We start from the raw sequence: 22,611 nt of genomic DNA on the forward strand, positions 1-22,611 counted from the left end.
GAGAGATTTTCTGACAAGAATAAAAAATCTGTTATCTACTACTGCCAAGGTTCTAAGGACAGATAATAGTTGTGAGTTTCTGAGCCTTTTGAATTTTCAGCCTTACTTTCTAGTCTTGGTATTTTGCATCAGACTTCATGCGTGTTTACACCTCAACATAATGGGGTTGCAGAAAGAAAGCATAGAACTATCTTAAACATTGCTAGATCCTTAAGATTTCAAGCTGGAATTCCCTTAAGATTTTAGGGAGAGTGTGTCGCTACAGTTGTATACTTGCTTAGCAGAATACCTTCCAAATTACTTCACTTCAAATCACCCTTTGAACAACTTTATAAACATCCACCATCTCTTTCACACTTAAGAGTCTTTGGTTGCCTTAGTTACTATTCTCTAGCTAAAACTCATGATAAGTTTGCTGCTAGAGCTGTTCCGGGGGTGTTCATGGGTTATTCTCCCACTCAAAAGGGATATATCATCTATGATATACATTCCAAGTCCTTCTTTGTCAGTTGAAATGTTGTATTTGAAGAAAATATATTTCCTTTCCTTCACATGAAATCAGATGGGACTCCTTTATTTCCAGTCCTGGACTTGTCCTCTAGCATTTTTCCTTTTACTCCAACTTCGAGTCCTCTACTCAGGAGTCTTCCTCATCTCCTTTAATCACTCAAGTTCAAAAAAATCCTTCCTCCCCTTCTCATGGTTCCACACATGATTCTATAGTTTCAATTCCTCCGTCTTCTAATGCAGATACTTCATCCTCTCCTTCTCCACTAGATATTTCAGATGCTCCTCCACCAGTTCAGATGTCTCCCAGAAAATCCTCTAGAACCAAGCACCCCCCCTTCTTGGCTTGAAGACTACTACACACCTTATGTCCCTTCTTTCTCTTCATGTGCCCATCCTATAAATTCTTATGTGTCATATTCTAACCTCAGTCTATCTTATCAGCATGCCTTATCTGTGTATTCCTCCATTATTGAAGCTACATCATACAATGAAGCTGCAAGAATCGATCCCAGTGGCTTCGTACATGCAAATGGCGGAATTGATGATTTGGAGGTTAACAAAACCTGGTCTATTGTGGATTTACCACCTAGTAAGTCTCTCATTGGATGCAAGCGGGTCTACAAAGTCAAGTAAAATTCTACATGGGAGGTGGAGAGGTATGAAGCCAAACTAGTAGCTAAAGGGTTCAGTCAGAAGATTGGCTTGGACTATTCAGAGACTTTTTCACCAATTGCTAAAACGGTAACAGTGAGGTTAATCATTGCTCTTGCTGCTGCTAATCAGTGGGTTATCTACCAAATGGATGTGCATAATGCTTTTCTCAATGGTGATCTTCTTGAGGAAGCATATATGCACATCCCAGAGAGGTTTGCTAGACAGAGGGAGAGTTTGAAGGTCTGCAAACTCCATAAATCCTTATATGGGTTGAAGCAAGCCCCAAGGCAATGGAACAAGAAACTGACAGATGCACTGGTCTAAATGGGCTTTTTACAAAGCCACTATGGTTACAATTTGTTGACAAAAAGGTCAGGTGGTGAGCTGGTTATGATTTTGATTTATGTGGATGATTTACTACTGACAGGAAACAGTAAAGAGCTAGTTAATCAAGCTAGAGAAGATCTGCAGAAAAGTTTCAAAATAAAGGACTTGGGAGAACTCAAGTTCTTTCTGGGAATTGAAGTGGCTAGATCAAAGAAAGGCATTGTGTTGTGTCAAAGAAAGTATGCTTTGGAACTGATACAAGAAGCAGGTCTGAGTGGAGCAAAGCCTGGTGGCACTCCACTTGAATTGAGCCAAAAACTGACCTGTGTAGAGTATGATCAATGCATCCCAAATGAAGCAGCTGACAGTGATGAAGCTCTAAGAGATGCTAGTGCACATCAGAGACTGGTGGGAAGATTGTTATATCTTACAATGACAAGTCTAGACCTAGCTTTCTCAGTCCAAATGTTAAGTCAATTTATGCATAGTCCTAAGGTGTCTCACATGGAAGCAACACTTAGGGCTGCGAGATATGTTAAAGGCAACCCTGGACTTGGTTTGTTCATGCCTGCAGAACATTCAGATCAACTAGTTGCCTACTATGATAGTGACTGGGAGCATGCTTGTAGACTAAAAGATCTATAACTGGTTATTTAGTAAAGTTTGGAGGTGCTCTAATATCATGGAAGTCAAAGAAAAAGGATCTTTTGTCTCTAGAAGTTCAGCAGAATCAGAGTTTAGAAGCAATGCTTGTTCTTTGAGCGACCTGAATTGGTAGAGGTAAATTTTAATGAAATTGGAGTGAAGATAAGACAACCAATTGAGCTTATGTGTGACAGTAAAGCTGCAATACAAATAGCTGCCAATCCAATATTCCATGAGAGGACTAACACATAGATATTGATTGCTACTTTGTAAGAGAAAGAATCAGTCAAGGCATTGTGAGAACTAATCATGTTCGTACTAAAGAGCAATTAGCTGATCTACTTACAAAGAGCTTGGGAAGATTTCAACATGGTCAACTGCTTGATAAACTTGGAGTGCAAGACCTCTTTAAGCCATCAGCTTGAGGGGGAATATTGAGCTAGAAGGTCAAGCTGATGTGGCAGGTCAACCAGTCAACTAATTAGGAGCTAGTTAAGTTTGTTAAGAAGTTAATTATGAGGTACTTAGAGTGACAGCTCAGTACAACTGTCACTAGAAGAATGGAAATGTATAAATATAGTGTCCATGTGTTTTATCTATAAGAGAGACTCATTTTCAATAAAGTAGATATTTTCCTCCATAACTGCTCTCTCTCTCTCTCCTCCATCTCTCTTTCATTTTATCTTAGCTCCTCTTACATTTGAGCTTGTTAGATTGTTATCAAAAATATCACCTTCCACTAGCTTTATACTAACTTCCTACTATTAATAAAGGTCAGACAATCATGTCCAATTTTTTAATCTAAATTTTGATCCTCCATTTCAGCTTCAACAGTTACTGTGATATCCAGCTAATTATATGCTAACATAATTCTTGGTGTTATTTCTTTCATGGAAAAATATTATTCTCACACGTAGAGTATTTGGAAAGTCTGCATTTAATTTTTAACAGTTCTAAAATGCCAGTGGAAAGATATACATTATCTCAAGTTTGCTAAAGCCTCAAATTGAATACAAAAACCTGAATCTTATTCCCAAAGGAAACACCAAAGTTAACATCACTGAATATGAGAAGTTGAACAAAGCCCAATATCACACAACATTAGGCAATTCACAATGGAAGTTAGTTATTGGTAATACTAGAGATGAAATATTCCACCTCCTTGCGTGCAAGTCCTCCATGGCTAACAGAGTTCTTGATTTTATTACTCAACTCCACAGCCCTCTGCCTCATCTTGTCCCCTTCTGGCGTACCCATCAAAGTCTTGACAGCTTTCTCAATAGCTGCCGCTGGTACTACTTCCTCTCTGCGAGTCCAATTCCACACGGAGATTCCAATCTTTAACACGTTCGTTACAAACACGGTGTTATAAGGTTGGTCAACATGAATTGGCCAAGATGCTATGGGAACTCCCATACTAATGCTTTCCATACAAGAGTTCCATCCACAATGACTCATAAACCCGCCTGTAGATGGATGACCCAAGATTTCCAATTGGGGTGCCCAATTTCTCACCACCATTCCTCTCCCTTTTACTCTTTCTTCGAACCCTTTTGGCAATTCAATCTTCACATCTTTCCCCTCGGAATTATTCTCCATGTCCATCCTTTCATCGTCCGCTTCTCTTATTACCCATATAAACTTATGATTGCTCTGTTCTAAACCAAGCGCGAGCTCATTCACTTGCTCCTGTGATAATGTAGTGGTGGTTCCAAATGACACGAATAGTACCGACTTAACATCTTGCTTATCGAGAAATTCCAGGCATACATGTTGAGCACTTGTATCGCGAATATCAATTGAAGATTCGAGTAGCATGTGAAATGGACCAAGACACCACAATGGCTTATTATTATCTACATAAATAGAAAGTGAATCAAGATACTTGCCTTCCAATTCTCTGAAGGAGTTCATGATAACTCCAGAACTTAACTTCCATTCGCGTTCTTCTTTTATATACTCCTCCAAATTAGGGCCAAAAGTGCTCTCCACAGTTGGAAACTCGTCGCCTAATTGCTGAATCAATTTGTCCTGACCTTCATCAACTATATCAATAACTTGCCGTAGAGTCGAATACCTAACGAAAGATGAAATAGAGTGGAAAAAATAACACTTTAAGTTGGGAATTGAACACAAATCCCCTATGTAAGTTATCATCAAACAATCATGAATGATGACCAATCTTTTTGTGTTTTTCGAGAGTTCATGGCATTTTTCACAAATAGATTCCCCTAGTTTTTCCAACAACACGTCTTTATCACTCTCAGAAGCGGAGAGGTTAGAAAAATGTAAATTGTCATCACTGGCATTTCTTTGTGCACCTTGAAGGCGTTTTTTCAGATCTTGGTTTCGGGCAGTGAGGCTGAGGAAGTGTACTGGAATGTTATGGGAAGCGATGAAGCGAGAAAGAAGAAATAGTGGGTTCAGATGGCCGTGTTCAGGCCATGGAACCATGGCTACTATTACTTCATTGAGCTGAAGAATATTATTGTCTGATGAGTTCATAGCCATTGCAAAAAAAGGGATAGAACTGAAATGGAAAATGGAAAAAAAAAAAAAAAAAAAATAGGACACAAGGGACAGTCAGTTTCTCATATGTTCAGGTCATGACCGCTTATGTAAATTAGAATGCACGTGCTATCACTTTGAACCTACCGACAGCATTGTACAGCTTAAAGAAAATCTAGTGGTATATATGCTGTATGCAACTTGCAACTATATTAGATAAAGTGGTTCCTGAGCAAGGAAATAATAATAATGGTTAAATTGTGGAATATTTTGGATTTCCGTACCAGTAGTAGCATTATTCTTGTAGTTACTTGTGTTTTGATTCTTGTTACTATTTGTTATTTCTTGTGCTTCGGTTATAGCATTATTTGATTATTGTTTTTTTTTTTTTTTTTTTAAATGTTATGTAATGCTTTCTCTATTAGTATTTGTTATGGATATTTATTACGCATGAAGTAGGGATAAGATGTGCGGTTCCCTTATCATCAAAAAAATATATCTAAAGTTAGATCTTGTTAAGGCCAAAATTTCAGACAAAAATGACAGAAGTTGGAACAAACGTGACTACTAATGTTAAAGTATGCAATTTACATTTCTTGTTCTGATTTGTTGCGCGAAATTCTATTATCTCAAAGTCCAGGTAACTAGGTCGTGGTTGTCAGTCTTATTTAATTGATAGGCTGAATTAGCAGCTGCCGTAGTTTCATTATATAAATTGGTGCGTGAGTATATTTTTTCACAATGAAGTTAGATATTGAGCCGTTTGGATTGGCTTATAAGTTGCTTTATAAAAAATTTGTTTTCAACTTTTTTTGATGTTTATTGATCATTTAAATTAAGTCATTTTGTGCTTAAAATAAGCTTAGAAAAAATAATTAGGCCAGTTTGACTTAACTTATCTAAAGCAGCTTATAAGCTGCTTAAAATAAACCTATCCAAACAGGCTCATTGTCAGTGTCATAACTTTAGAAAAAAATATCTGAAGTGGCCTTGGCAAGCCATAACACACCAGAAGCCCTGTCAAGGCCATAATTTCATTAACAAATATCCGAAATTTGGTCTTGTCTAAGTCAACAACTTTAGTAAAAAAAAGTATGAAGTTGGCCTTAACAAATCATATCAAATTTCAGGCAAAAATATCTCATGCTTAATTTGACCTTTATAAGGCGACACTTTTGATAAAAATATCTAAAGTCTGATGAGAATTTTCCACTTTAGTCACGTACAATTGAAGTTTTCTCCAAAGCGGGTAAACTTACAAAAATATTTAACTTTGGGTATTAATTAAATGGCAGTTCCAAAAGCGGGTATTTATGCACTCCACCCTTGTTTGGCTCATCTTAACCAACTCATCTCAGTCCAAATAGTTTTTGGACAGAGTTGGACAATCATCCATTTTAACCTGCCAAATTCAGCTGCTCATTTGCCCCCCTTAGTTTAAGTTCCAAACTAGAAGTTGGTAATGAAGAAAATGTGGCAACTGAGCGAGCCACGAGATCAGATATTTCCCGCCACAAATAGTTTATACTTTGTAGTAACTAACTTTTCCTCTCATTTTCCTTTACTATTTCTAGGACATGAATTTACTCTGTAAATCATTTCTCTTCGATATTGAGTTCTTGTAAGAACAAGTCTGTTCAGTAATAACTCTTTCATTTGTTCCTTAGCTTTCTCCATGACTTGCTAACTTCGAATAGCTTGCATCAAACTTCAGATTCTTTTCAATGCCTCAAAATACATCCAAGAACGTTGCTGTTATTGGGGCTGGTGCTGCGGGCCTAGTTACAGACCGAGAACTCCAACGTGAAGGTCACAACGTAATTGTATTCGAGCAGGGGCGGAGCTAGGTTGAGCCAAGGGGGTTCTCTCCGAAACCCCTTCGGCGAAAAATTACACTGTATATATTAAGTTAGAATTATTTTTTATGTATATATAGTAAATGTTGAATCCCTTGACTTCTTCGTGCGTTTACTTGTTTATATTTTTGAACCCCATTAATAAAATCCTGACTCCGCCACTGTATTCGAGCGCGAAAATCAACTAGGAGGCACATGGATGTACACTCCAGCTACAGAGTCCAATCCAATTGGAGTCAACCCGAATCGAAGAATTGTTCATTCAAGTCTTTATTCATCACTTCGGACAAACCTTCCTAGGGAAGTAATGGGTTTTCATGACTATCCTTTTGAGGCCACGAAAAAGCCCGATAGGGACCCAGAACCATCCGGTTTCAACTTTTTCCTTAGGACCCAGTTGCACCAATTGTTTTACAACCCGGTGGTAAATCAACTAACTTCCAAGTTTTATCGGAAATAAGTGATTCCATTTCATCATTTACAGCCTCTTTTCAAAAAATAGTATCATGTGAAGATAAAGCTTCTTGTAAAATGAGAGGGTCATCTCCAACATTAAAAACATAAAAATCAGGACAAAATCTTTTTATACTCTATCTCTTTTACTTCTTCTTAACTCAAAATCATCTTTTTCTTTATTTTTCAAAATAGAAGTAGAAGAATTAGGTAGTGACAAAATATTTTCGTTAGTCCTATCCCCCACTATTTTTAGAATCAAATGAAAATTCATTTTCATGAAAATTAGCATCACCTGATTCTATTACTTATATTATCTTCAAGACTAAAACATCTATAGGTTGTACTATTTGAAGCATAACCAAGAAAAGCACAAATAGTAACTTTTTTACTAAGTTAGAAATTTTGGGATTCATTAACCTTACATAGGCTAAACAACCCCAAACTCTTAAATATCCCAAATTTCGCTTGTGACCTTTTGTCACGACCCGACTACGGGTCATGACGGGTATCCGGGACTAACTCCCGAACACCACTCATCCTGTTACTCATTTTGCCTTCATTCATATTTCTCATCATTCATAATCATAGAAAACTATTAACATTTGAAACATATTTACTTTTATAAACATAAGCCCTTCGGCTATCAAAATAATATATATACATGCATATACATGAAGGCTATGGGACCATACTACCTACACTGCGTATCTACGAGCCTCTACTAGAGTACTAGACATATGGACGGGACAGGACCCCGTCGTGCCCAAAATATATGTACACAAAATACTATCTCAAAATAGCACCTCCGGAATAAGGGAGGGCTCCTGTAGATCTGCTGATAGCTCCTAGGAATCTGCACCGTCTCCCTGTCTACCTGTGGGCATGAGCACAGCGTCCAAGGAAAAGGACGTCAGTACGAATATTGTACTGAGTATGTAAGGCATAAACAATAATAAGACATCAATGAAATAAGGGAGCATCAAATGAGGAGCCATCTGTAACTGACTGAATCATAAAAGAAATAATGCAAGCTGGCTTACTTTCATACTCATCATCATATCATATATGCATAAATGTAATTTGCCCCAAGCCCGACCATATAGGTACGGTGTGATAATCAATAACATTAGCCCGCGTCCAGGCCTCCCGCGTCCGGGGTACCATCTCATGCCACCCACTAGTGGTGCTGCCCATGCCATTTGGCCATGGTGTATAGCTGCCCGCCTTGGCGGTGACTGCCCGGCCATATAGGCGCGGTGTAATATCATCATATGCTCATCATAATATGCTCATCATAATATACTTATCATAATATACTTATCATAACTCATCATGATACATGCATGGAGACTCACAGACAATCATACTTTATCGGCGTGACATAAGGTCGTGGACCCCCGATTTCATTATGGAGCATTCATGAACATTCTGCCTCACCTTGAAGGAATTAGCATATAAGGTGAGTGTACACAATAATCAACATCAATGAACTACGGATAGCTCCATTAGCTTTATAGGAACTTCATATCATGAACTATAGCTTCTTTAGACTTTAACTCATCATTATCAGTTATCATACTTGTGCCTTATCTCTCTTCTTTATCTTATACATGTGTAGCTCCTTATAGTCATGGACTCATCGTCATTACTATTGTGCTCATAACATCTCTTATTTCTCTTGTATGGCTATTCATAAACGTAGACTCTTAGTCCTTCGAAATTTAGGAGATTCATGGAGGAGGAGGAAAATCATGCCTTGAAAGGAAAGAGACGAACATCATAAAATAGGCCTAGCAACAATGAATAATGGCAAAGGATCGTATGAAGGTCATTAGCTTGTAGAAATCTTGTGTCATAAGTTTTAGGATCTCTAGACTTGGGCTCATCATCATATTCACAACATACCTCTTAACTTCATCTCATGAGAGCTCTTTATAACGTAGACTCATCATTTCCGATACATACATATATATAGAGAGGTCATAGAAAGATAGGAGGATTCATACCATAGAGTCATGCCTTAGAAAGAAAGGACTAGCCTTACATACCTTTGTCGTTTAGATACTATATTGCTTGCTCGTTCTCCTTTAATGCACTCGTTTATACCTTCAAGGGAATTCGTATCTACATTAGCTAGACAATTATAAAGACGTGCTTACTAAAGCTAGAGAAAATTGGGCAGCGTTTCCTTTGTTTATACAACTTCCTCCATATTCCATATCAACTCCCAAACGTTAATAACAACTATCACAATATCACAAACAACAATCATCATTTATTTGCATTATCTACATTTGGTAATTTCACTCCAAATTTTCCATATTCATGACCAAAGTTCACTATCGTGTTCTTTCACATACAATACTTACTCCATGTTCTAAATGTCATTTATAACGTATTTATAATCTCAACATATCCATTTTCATGATTCATTCCCACTACTACTCAACAAGGATACTATTCATACATTTATGACCCATTTCCTATACTCCTTTACAATCCAAGTGTTTCAACCTATCAATACTTCAAACAACATGGGAAGATCATGAAACTCACCTTAGATGATGGAGGAATAAGCCTTGAATGGTAATACACCTCTTGCACCACAACCCTACTTCACCTTTCTTGGGGTTTTCTTGGTTTGGATGACTTTAATGGGTTTCACACTCTTGATTCACTTCAATTCTTATTGTTGATTCTTGATTTCCTTGGTTTTTCTTATGGATGAAATATATGGAAGGTTCTAGAGGTCTTGAGAGAGATGAAGAAATGTGTGGAATGAAATAAATGAAGTGGGAACATCATTATATAATTGAACTAAGTTCAGCCCGTCGGGACTTCCACGGACTGTTCCACGGTCCGTGGAACACAGTGCCGTCCGTGGAACTGGTGGTGGTTCACGACCAGCCATCCACCATCTCTGCTGGCAGTTCCACGGACCCATCCACGGTCCGTGGATCATGGTGCTGTCCGTGGAACATGGTCGTGGAACTCACAGTTCCACCGAAGTTGTTCCCGTCGTCTTGTTTGATCTCCAATCCTTATGGAACCTTCTTAGCACTTGTTTATCACTTCATTAACAATCTAAGGGGCGTTATAACTCTTCCCCAAACATCATTAGGTTGTCATCAACTTGCTACTCATAAATCCTTTTCCGATACTTATCGTATACATTGCCTTCTCTTGGCAACTTTCTCGTCTAACATCGGATGCCTTTAAAAATCTTACTTAAGATCATTAGAAGTCATTACTTACTCATCGAAACATCATATACTTCATGCTCTTCATTAGCCCACTCACTGTGCATCAATGAAAAATTTTCCGAGGTGTAACACCTTTCCACAATTCAAACTATGTTAATTTTGTCTTTTTATGAGGCACACGATTCAATACATAACAAGAGGTCAAAATAGCTTCACCTCAAAAATTTAGAAGTGCACTTGACTCAATAAGCATGGCATTTGTTAATTCAACCAAAGTTCTATTTTTTCTCTCCTCTACACCATTAGACGCAGGAAAATAAGATGGAGTAGTTTCATGAATTATTCTTAATGATCTAACAAAAGAATTAAACTCATTAGACTCATATTTACGGCCTCTATCACTTCTAATTATTTTTATTTTTCTACCAAACTGATTTTCAACTTCATGGAGATAAATTTTAAAATTTTCAAAAGAATTACTTTTATTTTTAATCAAGAAAACATATGTATACTTACAAAAGTCATCAATAAAAGTGATAAAATATCTATTTCCTCCAAGTTCACAAATATCAGTGTGAATTAACTCTAACAATTCAGTTTTTCTTTCAACTTGAAAATGAGGCCTTTTTGTGATTTTGGCTTTACTACAAGCCTCACATTTTTCAAAATCCTTTTAATCATTGGGATTAATCCTAAACTAATCATGATTCCCACATAACGATTATTAATATGACACAAACGAAGATTGCCAAAAATTAGTAGAAGAAAGCATGTAAACAGAATTTGAAACTTTATTCATCTCAACATTCAAGTTGAACAACCCATCACTAGCATACCCCTTTCCCACAAAAATACTCTTTTTCGCTATTGCATATTGCTCAGACTCAATAATCTGTTTGAAGCCTGCCTTATTAAGAAGAAAACTAGATGTTGACACTTGATTTTTGACCTCCCGTAATTTATTTTATTTACTCAGGGTCCTTGGATAAAAAATAAGATAATTTTGCACGCTCACAAAAAATTCTGAATAATTTTAAACAGTTATTCAAGTTAATATTTTACTTCTGTAAATTAATAGGGGAACCTTCAAGGATCTATTAATTATTCAGAATATTATCGGCATCTTTACAGCATTTTTATAATTTGCCAGCAATAGGACAATTTTAAACAATTGTTCATTTAATCCAGCAAAATCAAAGAAAATTAGATAGAAAGCGATTTATTTTATTTTTATATCAAAGAATTTGAATAATTAAGAGAATATGCAATTTTACCCCTCAAGCTCTAAATTATTACTATGTGTGTATATTTGTGCCAATTTTGGCGAAGTTGTTTTAAAATTGTGATTTTAATTTAATTATTGTTATTCTTACATAAATGACCACCTCATAATTAGTTGATTCATGGTTCAATATAGCTGGGGTCAATTTTGCAAATGCTGAATTGTAAATGGCCTTAATTGAAATGTCCAAGCCATGGGCAAATTAACTAAGGACAGTAATGCAAAATAGCTTTAATTGGTTAAATTAATTATCAAAATAAGCCTATATTTGCATATGGTTAATTGCAAGGATATTTCTGCAATTGATTACAAAGGTTGGTCATAATTGCAACCCTCATTCAATTAAGGGTCAACTTAAGGCTATTTCTGCAAAATGAGTTTCAAAACAGCTTGTTAATTTAATTACGTCTATGTTTGACCTCGTTTTAATTATTTCTTGTTACTACTACGTACTTTAAATAACGACCTATTTTACTAAAATTCCTATTTTGCCCCACGGATATATATACATTTGATATACGCACATATACACTTATAATATACAAAACGTTTTTGAATTAAAAAAAAAAATAAGAGTTAGGTCCAGCCCATTTAGGGCTGACCCGACCTACGTCCGTTATAATACTCCCTCCTGAATAAACAAAGGAACGAAGGGACTTCATTTGCAAAGTTCCAAAGGGGCTAGGGGTAAACCCTAGCTGCCTCTCTGTCTTCCCCTACCCCCTGCCACTGCTACACCATTTTTGGTGATAAATGGCGTGTATGAGGCGTGGTTGTGACAGTGAAAGAGGACGGAGCATTTATTGCTTCGTCCTTTTCACGATTTTTATCACAAATTCGCATCCAAACGAACCCTTAAAGGTACAATCCTTGTTTTCTTTTATTATTATTCATTTTTACATCTTTTAGGAGTAGTTGCAGCCGTTGATTGTTTCTATCTTTGAATCTTAGCCCTATCAAGAATCTTAGCCCTTTATTGATAGATCTGAGTGTAAAACTAGTTATAACTATGTTGTACCACATCGGTGGTGAGGGATTAAGTGTGGTTTCTAGGGTTCTATAAATAGAACCCCATATTCAGTTTTTCTAAAAAAGGGGACAAGCGGAAACAAGCTTAAAAGTGTGAAAATCCAAAAATGAGAGCTTTACACTTGAAAATATTCAAGTTTAAGAGCTCTTTGAGTATAAATTTTTAGTATTTTTGAGGTTTTCAAATCTCCTCTGAGTCAAAAGTTTGTTTTTGCTTTTTTTACGCTGCTTTGGTGTTGGTGGCTAAGTTTTGGAAGAGGGAAGAAGCTCCTCAAGTCCATTCTTGATTCAGCTGTGCCTATAAAAGGTAATTCTTATTTTGTTTATTGCTTTTTCCCTTTAATTTCTGTTAATATTTTGTTTATTCAATGTTTTTAGTTAGTCTTAGTGTTAGTCTGTATTTTAGCTTTAGTTTTGGTTGCTATGATATTAATTGTTGATTGATTGATGTTTGGGATTGTTAGATTAGTGTAAATGGTATTGGTTAATGTTATTGTGTTTTGGTTTTGAAATTGAAGGTTGTGAAGAAGGATATTAGATCCTCTTTAGAATATTCAAAATGTTGGTTTAATGTCAAATGGATTAGCTGGTTGTATTGATTGTTTATGAGTAAAGTAAGTTGATAGGTTTAATCATGTTATAAGGTAGTTCCAGTTTGGCTCTTTGATGGTTCAAGTCATTTTGTTCACAATGTCCTATTCTATGCTATCTTGTGCTATTTGTGTCTTAATTCTGGAGTTTAAATGAGGCATGCTGGGCTAAAATTGTTGTGTGAATCTAAATGCTAAATGATTTAGTCTTGCTTTGACATATCCTCTTTGTGTTTTTTTTTTTTTTTTTTTTTTGTACAGTGTGAATTCTACTTATTTTGGTAATAGAGGGATCATTGGCTTGAAACAACTCTAAAAATGTAAAGGATGGTTTGCCTCTAATTGGTTCTGGCTCTTAAAGATTGTATGAGTCTTCTCCTCTAAAATTCTGATCACCTTGCTTCCTATGCTAGTCTATTATTGAGGGGTTATGGCCTGTTTGGATGACTTACTCTCATTACATATGCCATATTGTTTATTTAGCCTCTTGTAAGGTCCTTGGTCTATATTATAAGGTGTACTAAGGCTGTCATGGTGCATTTCTATGAGTATACAACCCTGTGTCACTTAGTGATCTCCCAAGCTGCTGCTTCTTCTGCATTCTTATATGTTTAGACAACTTGCCTAGTCTTCATGCTTTGAAAATGTTTGGTGGTTTGACTTGGAATCTGGACCATGCTCTGTGTTGCTTCTTATATTCATTTGCTTAAACATGATATCTTGATTTGCCAGCCTGCATGCTTAAAATAAGCTTGATACCTTAGGTTTTTTGTCCTAAGCTAACATGGCTCCTACTCAAGTAAAATGGATGTTGGTTTTGTGCCATTTAGCTGGTCTTTTGCCTTGATTGTTTTTTCCTCCTATTATTAAGTATCACCTAAATCCAGTTCTGTGTCCCATGAAAGGGTTCCTATTATGCCTCCTCTGTGTTCATGCATGAAGTCATGTTTGCTTTAGAAATCAGGAAACATTGTACCTTAGTTTGTTTACTTTGCGGTCTTCCCGAAACCGAATCCTGCAGGTCTCGTTTCGCTCCTGTTTGCTTCATCACTATCTAAATCATCACCTGTTCATGTTAAACTGATCGCTTTATGCTTGCTTTCACTAAAATGCTATACTGTTGCACTTTCTTCTACTTGATTTTGCCATTAAAGGAAGATCTATGATTGTCTTATGTGCTGTGTGTCCTCTTCTTATCATGTTTGTCCTTCTCTGAGAGTTTCAAGTCTTTGTAAGGGTGATTTACCTATGTTGTATGCATATAATGTTTACTTAAGTGTCCAACATCAAGAATATTTCCATCAACCATTGCTGGGGCCTTGCATCAGGGCATTTGTCTTACCTTGCCTTACCTAACATGCTAGTTGTTGACTTGAACCATGTTGATCATCTATGCCTTCTGTGCTCCGCCCCCCCTCCCCCCACCTCACTGGAGTGATTCATGACCTTTATATACTGCTTGCATACTTGACTACTGCTCTCATTTAGTTCTCATATAGCTGATCACTGTCTCATGATGGCATATTGTGTGGATTTCGATTCAAGAGTCATGACATAGTTTTGGTATTTGTCATTTGCCTTCCTTGTTTGTTTGCATCACTTTTACTGCACCTATCACATGCCTATCCTTGCCCCTTTTCTTAAGCCTGTGTAGTCTGCCTAAACAGAAATAGAGTTAGCATGAGATGTTGTCTTCCTTTATTTGGTAACAAATCGTACGCCCTCCCCTCTTCCTTCTTTGAACCATAGCTTGTCTCTTAAAATGTGCTCTCTGAACTCATGTGAACAGAATTGAATGCTTTTGCTAGTATCTTCTCACTGAACTTGATCACACATACACACACAGCCTATTGAGTCCTTGGATTATTACCTTGACTTTGCCTTTGCCTATCTCTTTGAAATGATGCCTCCTAAGGTTAGATTTGAATGATTATTTTTTCTCACTGTAAGCTTGAAGTGTGAATTCTCTAAAACCTGTAAAATCACTCCTGCTCCTTTGATAATCTTTCCATGCCAACTGAATTATCGCATTACTTAGTCTGATAGTTCTTGCCCTGTCGCCATCTGTATGCCATGTCTCAATTCTTAGCCCGAGTGACTTGTTTTTTTTTTTTGTTTTTTTTATTTTTAATGTTGCTTGTGTTGCTTCCACAATTTGTAACTGGCCTGTATTTCATCTTGTCATCCATGCTTAGCTTATAGCCTTTTATGCATCATAGTTCACATTGCCTCAACTTTCTATCACATTCAAATTACCGCCTAGGTTGTGCTTCATACTGAAAGTGATTGTTTCCATTCTGCTACTACTTGTTTGAACTGCCCGACTCATTTACTTACCTCCTGTGTGTTAATATGAACATGCCATTCCCTGATTGATAATGGAACTTGCTGATTGTTGTGTGCTGCACAATTTATCATTCTCAGTTGTAGAATATTATGACTTGCAATGAGTGCTGATGATAAAATGCACTGCCAGTGCCACATACTCTCTTAGTTTCTTTATTAGCCTCATTAATCCAAGACAAGGTGTGGTAGTTCGGGGTTTTCCTAATCCTCCCGGTGTTAGCCATGCCTGGGGTTCATAGAAGCCCCTTGAAACTTGTGTGACATCGGGGACACAGGGTTAGGACCCAGTCCTCATATCATTCCGAATCTCGAATTAAAATGAACACTATTTTAGAAGCAAAAGGGGTAAGTATAAGGCACATATAATCGTTAAATATGTGTATGTTTATGAATATGTGTTTGATAGGTTCAGTGTTTATAAACTAACAGGTTCCCTTTTTTTTTTTCTCCCCTTTTTACTCTCATGACCAATCGGGTCCAGTCAAGCCCACCTATTGGGCCTAAGGCCCAATAGGAAATTCATTCAAAATCAAGTCCGCGAAGATAAAGAAAATAGCGAGGCGCGCAGAAGGCCCAGCCATGGGTGAAAATGGCTAACTGAGGGGCTTGGTACTCCCCTAGTCTAACTTTGGCTCCATTTACATTGTTATATTTGCTTTTCATTTCAATTTTGATGTATTTGTAACTTGTATCAAACTCATATTATAGTGGAAATATTTTATGGTTGGAATTAGCTGTCTTAGGACAACGGTTCATATGCCGTTTAGATGACTTTAGGTCCCCGAGCGATTTTTTTTAAAACCCACGGGCAAACATAACGTTTTCAAAACTAAGTATAAAAAGGGATTCCTAAAACTATTTCAAGTGTAAATTGATACCGTTTTTCTAACTCAAAAGTTAGCAACATTTTTGACAAAACAAAGGTGTTTCCAAAACTGGTTGTCAAACTCAAATGACTCTTATTACAAACTTTTTTTTTTTTAGTTTTTTTTTTTACAAAATTCACTCGGTTTTAGTCATATAAAAGGAAGCTCAACACAAACAGTTTGGGCCTAAATAGTTTTCGTCAATTGCTATAAAATTATGGATAAATTGGATCAGTTCTATACTTGACTCTTAAATAACAGACTAGATTTTTAACAAAAATATAACTCCTTTCCTGAAAATTAAGGATAGCGAAAGATCTTCAAAATCTTGTACAATTTTGGCCGAGAACAGGCCCAAAAAGACGAGCATTTACAGATGGGATATATTTCTTTTAACATATAAAATGCCCTTTATTTCTTTTAACATATAAAATGCCCTTTATAAACATCTTAAGAACCTACGCGTAATATAAAGTTCTGGATAAGACTGAAACGTACAATACGAGTCAACCCGAGCTCCGGTGTATGAGTATAACATAAACAACTCACAAATAACATTTCCTTTACATTTTTTTCAAACTTATACTTATTCCTCATATATAAAAGGAAACTACTTATTCCCGGATGATATAAATCCGAAACTACGATACCCCTATAAATAAAGGGGATATATTCTTTCAAAATATATGATATGCATGACAGTTCTTTTTACGTGAAAATAAACATAAAATAAACAGTTTAAGCAAATACTCATACACTGAAATTCGAAGGTCAACCATATAGTACGGATCCTTAATATTGGGGTGCCTAATACCTTCCCCAGGGGATCATCAAAACCCTTATCTAGAACTCTGGATTACGAAATTTTTTTCATGATATTTGAATAAACCCTTCAAAACTGATTTTCCTAATTTCCTTAAAATTAGGTGGCGACTCTTTTTCGAAACAAAGTCTGAAAGAGTACCAACGATTTCGTAGTAGCCTTTTATGCCTTAACACCGCGTAAAAAGCGAACCGTAACACTAGACATCAAATTTTTTCTCATGGAAGGAGTAAAAAAGTACATCTTTTAAAGTCAATACCCTTCCAGAAGTGAAGCTCAACTCGACATCTCCCTTTCCAAGCACTTGAGTGGTGTAAGAATCACCAAGCATGATGGTTTTGGGCTCCTCAAAAGGAGTATACACTTTGAACCAATCTTTATCATAGTAGACGTGATGGTTTGCACCAGAATTAGCCCACCAACCATCAACATTTTCAACCATATTTATGTCTGTTATCACCGCCACAAGTGGCTCTTCGGTAACGTTCGCCTGAGGTGTAGGACCACGTTTCCGAAACTTTCAAAATCAAGCAATATGCCCACTCTTGCCACAGACAAAGCATGGTCCTCCATTTTGTACTTGTTGATTTTGTGCTTAGTCATTACTAGGGGTGGCAAATGGGTCATTTTGGGCTGAAGTTGGGCTAATCAAGATGGGCTGAATAGATAGACGGGCTAATGCCCAACCCTGCCCAAAGAGTATTTGAGCCAGAATGAGCTGGGTCAAGATGGGCTAAATAATGGGCCGTACCCCAACCCGCCCATGTTGACTCAATTCTTTACAATATTCATAACTTTTAAACAAATCAAATTTCAATATTTTTTAAAAACAAACTATAAATTTATTTTTTCAAGCTATACTCAAATTTTGACACAATGCATCCTCAATTTTTCATACACAAAATTTTGACTGATTTTTTAAAGCATTGAGCAAAAAAAAATAATTATTTTTAAAAAAAATAAAACATAAAAAATTAATTTTTAAAAATTTTTAAAATAATATTTTTTAAAAAAAATTCAAAAAAATGAAAAATGAAGATTCTTATATTTTGTAGTGTTATGTTTTGTAAATAAGAAAAAATATCGTTATGTTTTGTAATAAAGAGTCTTAAGTAGGTAGTTTATGTCATTTTCCCAATAATGAATGGGTCAATTTGGGCTAAAGTAATGGGCCGATTTGGGCTACCTCAGATAAATGGGTTAAGTTGGGCTAGCTCAAACTTAGCCCATCATAATTGTATGTCATGGCTAAACCCATGAAAATCTGGGCGGGTCAATTGGGCTTGGGCCAAAATTGCCACCCCTAGTTATTACCACCATTATTTTTCTTGAGAGGTCTACCATTATTTTTCTTGAACATTTTCTTCTTAGGCTTCAAAGAATTATTTTTGTGAGCATTAGGAGCAGCATTATTTGAAGTAATTAAATTTACCTTATTTGTGACGGGTTGTAAGGTGCTCTCTTCTGTTTGCAAAAGTGCATCTTGGCCCCTTGCCTCTTCTTCCATGCGGATTTGCATAATCAACGTCTCAATTGAAGTTTTTGTTTGTGGCATATAGTTTTTTGAAATTCCTTCCATGAAAGTGGAAGTTTATCTATTATGCCACAAACAATAAGGTTATCTCCAATTTTGATCTCCTCGGACCTGAGCTCTCAAATGATCATTATAAAGTCTTCAACTTGGTCCACCACTGATTTGTTGTCCACCATTTGAAAACGAAAAATCTATTAGCAGCATATTTTTTCGCTCCAACCTCCACGGTATCATATTTACTCTGCAATGCTTTTCAAATTTTCTTTGCAGTAGAGTAAGTTCTATCATAATAATCATAAAAATTATCTGATAGACAATTAAGAATATAATACCGACACTTATATGAATCTTCATCGTACTTTTCAACTTTTTCTTGAAGAGAAATAAGTTCTTCATCATGCATGGAAGAGTTATCTACTTTATTTGAATTCTCAGTTAACACATAAGAAACATTGAAAAGACTTAAGTAGAAAAGTACTTTACCCTTTCATCTCTTGAAATGAGTACCGTTGAACCGAAATGGCTTGTTAAGATCTCCCACTTTGACATTCGCGGATTTTTCAATTGTGGCCATTAAATCTCCTTAAAATTATTGGTGAAAATACAATTACAACTGAAAAATAATAAGAAAATAAAGTATCTTTAGGCTACGGCGCAGTTATCTCGCTCTCTTTAAGGAGATTCAAGCCCACTGCAACAAATCTTTACCAGTCCAGCAGTAGTCTTCCTGACTTGTGATACAACAGCCCGACCACATCGTATAACTCAACAAACTCTAGACAAGATGTTGAGTCTAAAGCTCCACCAAAAAAACACCTTCCTTCAATTAAATAAAACTCTTTTTTTTATAACTCAGTTTTCATGCACTCTATATTTTTCTCTACCCACCAAAAGCTACGGAAGACTTCTATTAATAGTTTAGAAATTCATCCTTGGAGTGAATAGGAAGAGAAACGGGATAATAATGTGAGTAAATAATGAGAGAATTATTTCTTAGGGGTTACATGAGTTACAAGAAGAATGTGGGTAAGTTAATGTGATAATGGAGAAATGAGTTACAAAGAAACTTATGGCCTCATTATGCCACCAGAACGTGAGAGTTCAAAGAGACCATTCACTGCCTCTTAATGGCCACAAATAAATAGGATTAAAATGTGAATGCAGCAACACAGAACGTGTGGCAATGGCATAATGCACTTTAATGCAATATCATTTAATATTAAAATGTTCTAAAGGTCCATCAGTTTGGATGTCTTTCGTTTTACTTTTTTCTTAATAACAGCTAGCGCGCATATCAACTATTTCACCGGGCACTTGCATCCTCTCATCATGTCTCGGGTAACTCTACCCACCAAGGTTTAGGTTGATGGGAAGAAATCGCCTAACTTTTTATTTCTGCTAAGGTTTGAACTATGGTAATTTTGCCAACTTCATCAACAACCTACAAGTCTTTAACTGCTGGTGAACAATCAAAGTTGATCTTTTTGAGCATCAGCATTGCGTGTATACTTTTCGACTGCAGATTGTAATATATCCTTACTCAGGTTTGTCTATTTCAAAATGCAGTATTAAAAGTTTCTAACCAAAGGCCTCTGCCTTTTTAGGAATCGAAGTATGGCCAGGAAAGCATATCCACAGCCACAATTACCGGGTTCCTGAGCCTTTTCGAGATCAAGTATGTGTCATGTGCATTGTTCCCTTTATTGGCATTGGATTCAGAGGATATAATGAATGGTTTGCAGGTCATTGTTGTCATAGGGGGTGCCACAAGTGCTACTGATATCTCCAGAGAAATTGCTGCAGTTGCTAAAGCGGTCCATATTTCTTCTAGATCAGCTCTAAGTGGGACTCCCACAAAGCTGCATGGATATAAAAATCTTTGGCTGCACTCTATGGTAAAGTTATTAGTAACTTGAGTAATGCTGTGGGGATTGTCGATTCTTTATGCTGAATCTTCGTGTTATTAGAAATAACTTATACTGGCTATATAATGCAGATTGAATCTGTTGGTATAGATGGTACAGTCAATTATCAAGACGGGTCCAAAGTCTATGCTGATATCATCCTACATTGGACAGGGTAAGTCTGATTAGCCATTATTTGCCTATGGTACAGTTTCAGCTCACCGAGGACATGACCTTAGATAGGAGGCTGTGAAGGACTCAGATTAGGATAGAAGGCTAGGTGGCTTATCCTTTCACCATAGGAGTTGCAGTTTTGCTCATTTGTTTATTGCCATTTGATTTCTGCATTTGACTGCTGCTTATATTTGTTGGGCCGTGTACTTTGTTTATCTTATTTATCTATAGTAGTTAATGCTCCTTTCTTTCCAGACCGTTCTTCCATGACTTTCTCGCTTTTGTTATTCCTTGTTTTCATATTGTTTTCGGTATGCTTGGCCCTATCTGACCTTTTGTCTTGTTTTCCTTGTTTTCCTCTCTTTTCCTCTCTTGAGCCGAGGGTCTTTGGAAACAGCCGCCCTACCTTTCAAGGTGGGGGTTAGGTCTGCGTACACTCTACCCTCCCCAGACCCCACATGGTGGGATTATACTGGGCTTCTTGTTGTTGTTGTTGTTGCCGCCAATCATTGCTCATCTACATTTTTATAGCATGATATTACCTTTTATTTGATATCACGTACAATATGTAAAACATCTTGAAAGAAATCTTCATTTAGTTCTTATTGAACGTTGGTTGTAAAGAATTAGATATAAGAATTTTGAATTTAAAATCTTTGATATTCCCCTTTAACTAGTTGTCCACCCAAAACAAAAGTAAGCAAGAAATGATTGGTCCGGATTATCTTAGTTTAATCATCTCTACAATTAGTGTTCTTTAGTTTATTTCAAAAAATAATTTTATTTGAAATTTGAAAGAATAAAGAAGCGGTCAGAGGCACAATTGTCGTTGCTTTTGGAATTTAACAGGAGAAAATATTCCTAACAATACCAAACCAGAAGGAGGTAGCAATAATATATCCAAGAAAGGAATCTATAGACTTTTGCTTTTCCATAGATTCTCCTAATCTGACAGAAGAATTCTGTATTTCTATGCATGTATTCTCTATTTCCATCTCTCAATTATCCGTTCCTTAATGTTTTTGACCTTTTCTTTAACTATTGAGAACAACTTTGACGATGGAGTTGCTTCTGAGTATTATACTCCTAAAATAGTATATTCATTAAATAATGCTGTTATTATCTAATTTCGATATTATAATCTCGGTATAACTTGTTTGTTATCATTTGGTTAGAAGGATGTGAGTTTATAATTCTGGGATAAACTGTGGATTATTTATCCCACATTTGGTAGAATATTCTGTGTGGGATAATAATCCTATGATAAAATAACAAAATGTTAAATCTGCCCTTCTCGCAGAACTTTTTTCAAAGTCCTTTAGGAAAGTCAATGTTAAATTACTAAATAAAAATGATCTAATTTAAATTAAACACATATTTTATATTACACCCCATAACCCTTCCTCAATGTGACATTTATTCTTTTCATTTAAGTTGTGTATTCAGAAGGGAAGAAGATTAAAATAAAATAGAAGAAAAGCAGTGAGTAGACCAAGAGAATCTGGTGATGAAAGAAGACACAAACAGGCTGAAAATATCACCTTCCAATAGCTTTATACTAATTTTTTATCCTAATTTTGATTCTCCATTTCAATTTCAACAGTTCTATGATATCCAGCTAATTATATGCTAACATAATTCTTGGTATTATATCTTTCATGAAAAGTATTATTGTCACAACTAAAGTAGTTAGAAAGTCAGCATTTAAATTTTAACAGTTCTAAAAGAGCCAGTGGAAAGATATCCATTACCTCAAAGGTTACCAAAGCCTCAAATTGCATACAAAAATCTGAAGATTTAAACAAAGATCTTATCCCAAAGGAAACACTAAAGTTAACATCATTGAATATGATAATTTTAACAAAGCCAAATACTACATACATTTTGAGATTCGGAATGGAATT

The 22,611-nt window shown here is 36.1% G+C and overlaps 2 protein-coding genes and 2 long non-coding RNA genes across 4 annotated transcripts; 3 read left to right on the plus strand and 1 right to left on the minus strand.

Annotated features, from left to right (window-relative positions):
* Nucleotides 1-1,488: 1,488 nt before the first annotated feature.
* On the plus strand, nt 1,489-2,136 carry LOC132053874 (uncharacterized mitochondrial protein AtMg00810-like). The gene has a single exon (XM_059445968.1). The coding sequence runs from the start codon at nt 1,489-1,491 to the stop codon at nt 2,134-2,136; it is 648 nt and encodes a 215-aa protein (XP_059301951.1).
* Nucleotides 2,137-3,142: 1,006 nt separating this feature from the next.
* LOC132051969 (zeatin O-glucosyltransferase-like) lies at nt 3,143-4,890 on the minus strand. Its single transcript, XM_059443262.1, has one exon. The coding sequence runs from the start codon at nt 4,645-4,647 to the stop codon at nt 3,259-3,261; it is 1,389 nt and encodes a 462-aa protein (XP_059299245.1). The 5' UTR covers nt 4,648-4,890; the 3' UTR covers nt 3,143-3,258.
* A 7,233-nt stretch (nt 4,891-12,123) lies between these two features.
* On the plus strand, nt 12,124-16,207 carry LOC132051971 (uncharacterized). The gene is made up of 2 exons (XR_009413926.1): nt 12,124-12,302; nt 15,888-16,207. It is a non-coding gene; the product is annotated as an uncharacterized LOC132051971 (long non-coding RNA).
* Nucleotides 16,208-19,288: 3,081 nt separating this feature from the next.
* On the plus strand, nt 19,289-20,711 carry LOC132051970 (uncharacterized). The gene is made up of 3 exons (XR_009413925.1): nt 19,289-20,304; nt 20,388-20,524; nt 20,626-20,711. It is a non-coding gene; the product is annotated as an uncharacterized LOC132051970 (long non-coding RNA).
* Nucleotides 20,712-22,611: the final 1,900 nt, after the last annotated feature.

Source organism: Lycium ferocissimum, chromosome 4 (genome assembly GCF_029784015.1).
Source record: "Lycium ferocissimum isolate CSIRO_LF1 chromosome 4, AGI_CSIRO_Lferr_CH_V1, whole genome shotgun sequence".
In the NCBI taxonomy this organism is placed as follows: domain Eukaryota; kingdom Viridiplantae; phylum Streptophyta; class Magnoliopsida; order Solanales; family Solanaceae; genus Lycium; species Lycium ferocissimum.

What these genes read in the sequence shown, in the direction of transcription:
- LOC132053874 (XM_059445968.1), top strand. Translation starts at nt 1,489, where the DNA reads ATGGGCTTTTTACAAAGCCACTATGGTTACAATTTGTTGACAAAAAGG.
- LOC132051969 (XM_059443262.1), bottom strand. Translation starts at nt 4,647, where the DNA reads ATGGCTATGAACTCATCAGACAATAATATTCTTCAGCTCAATGAAGTA.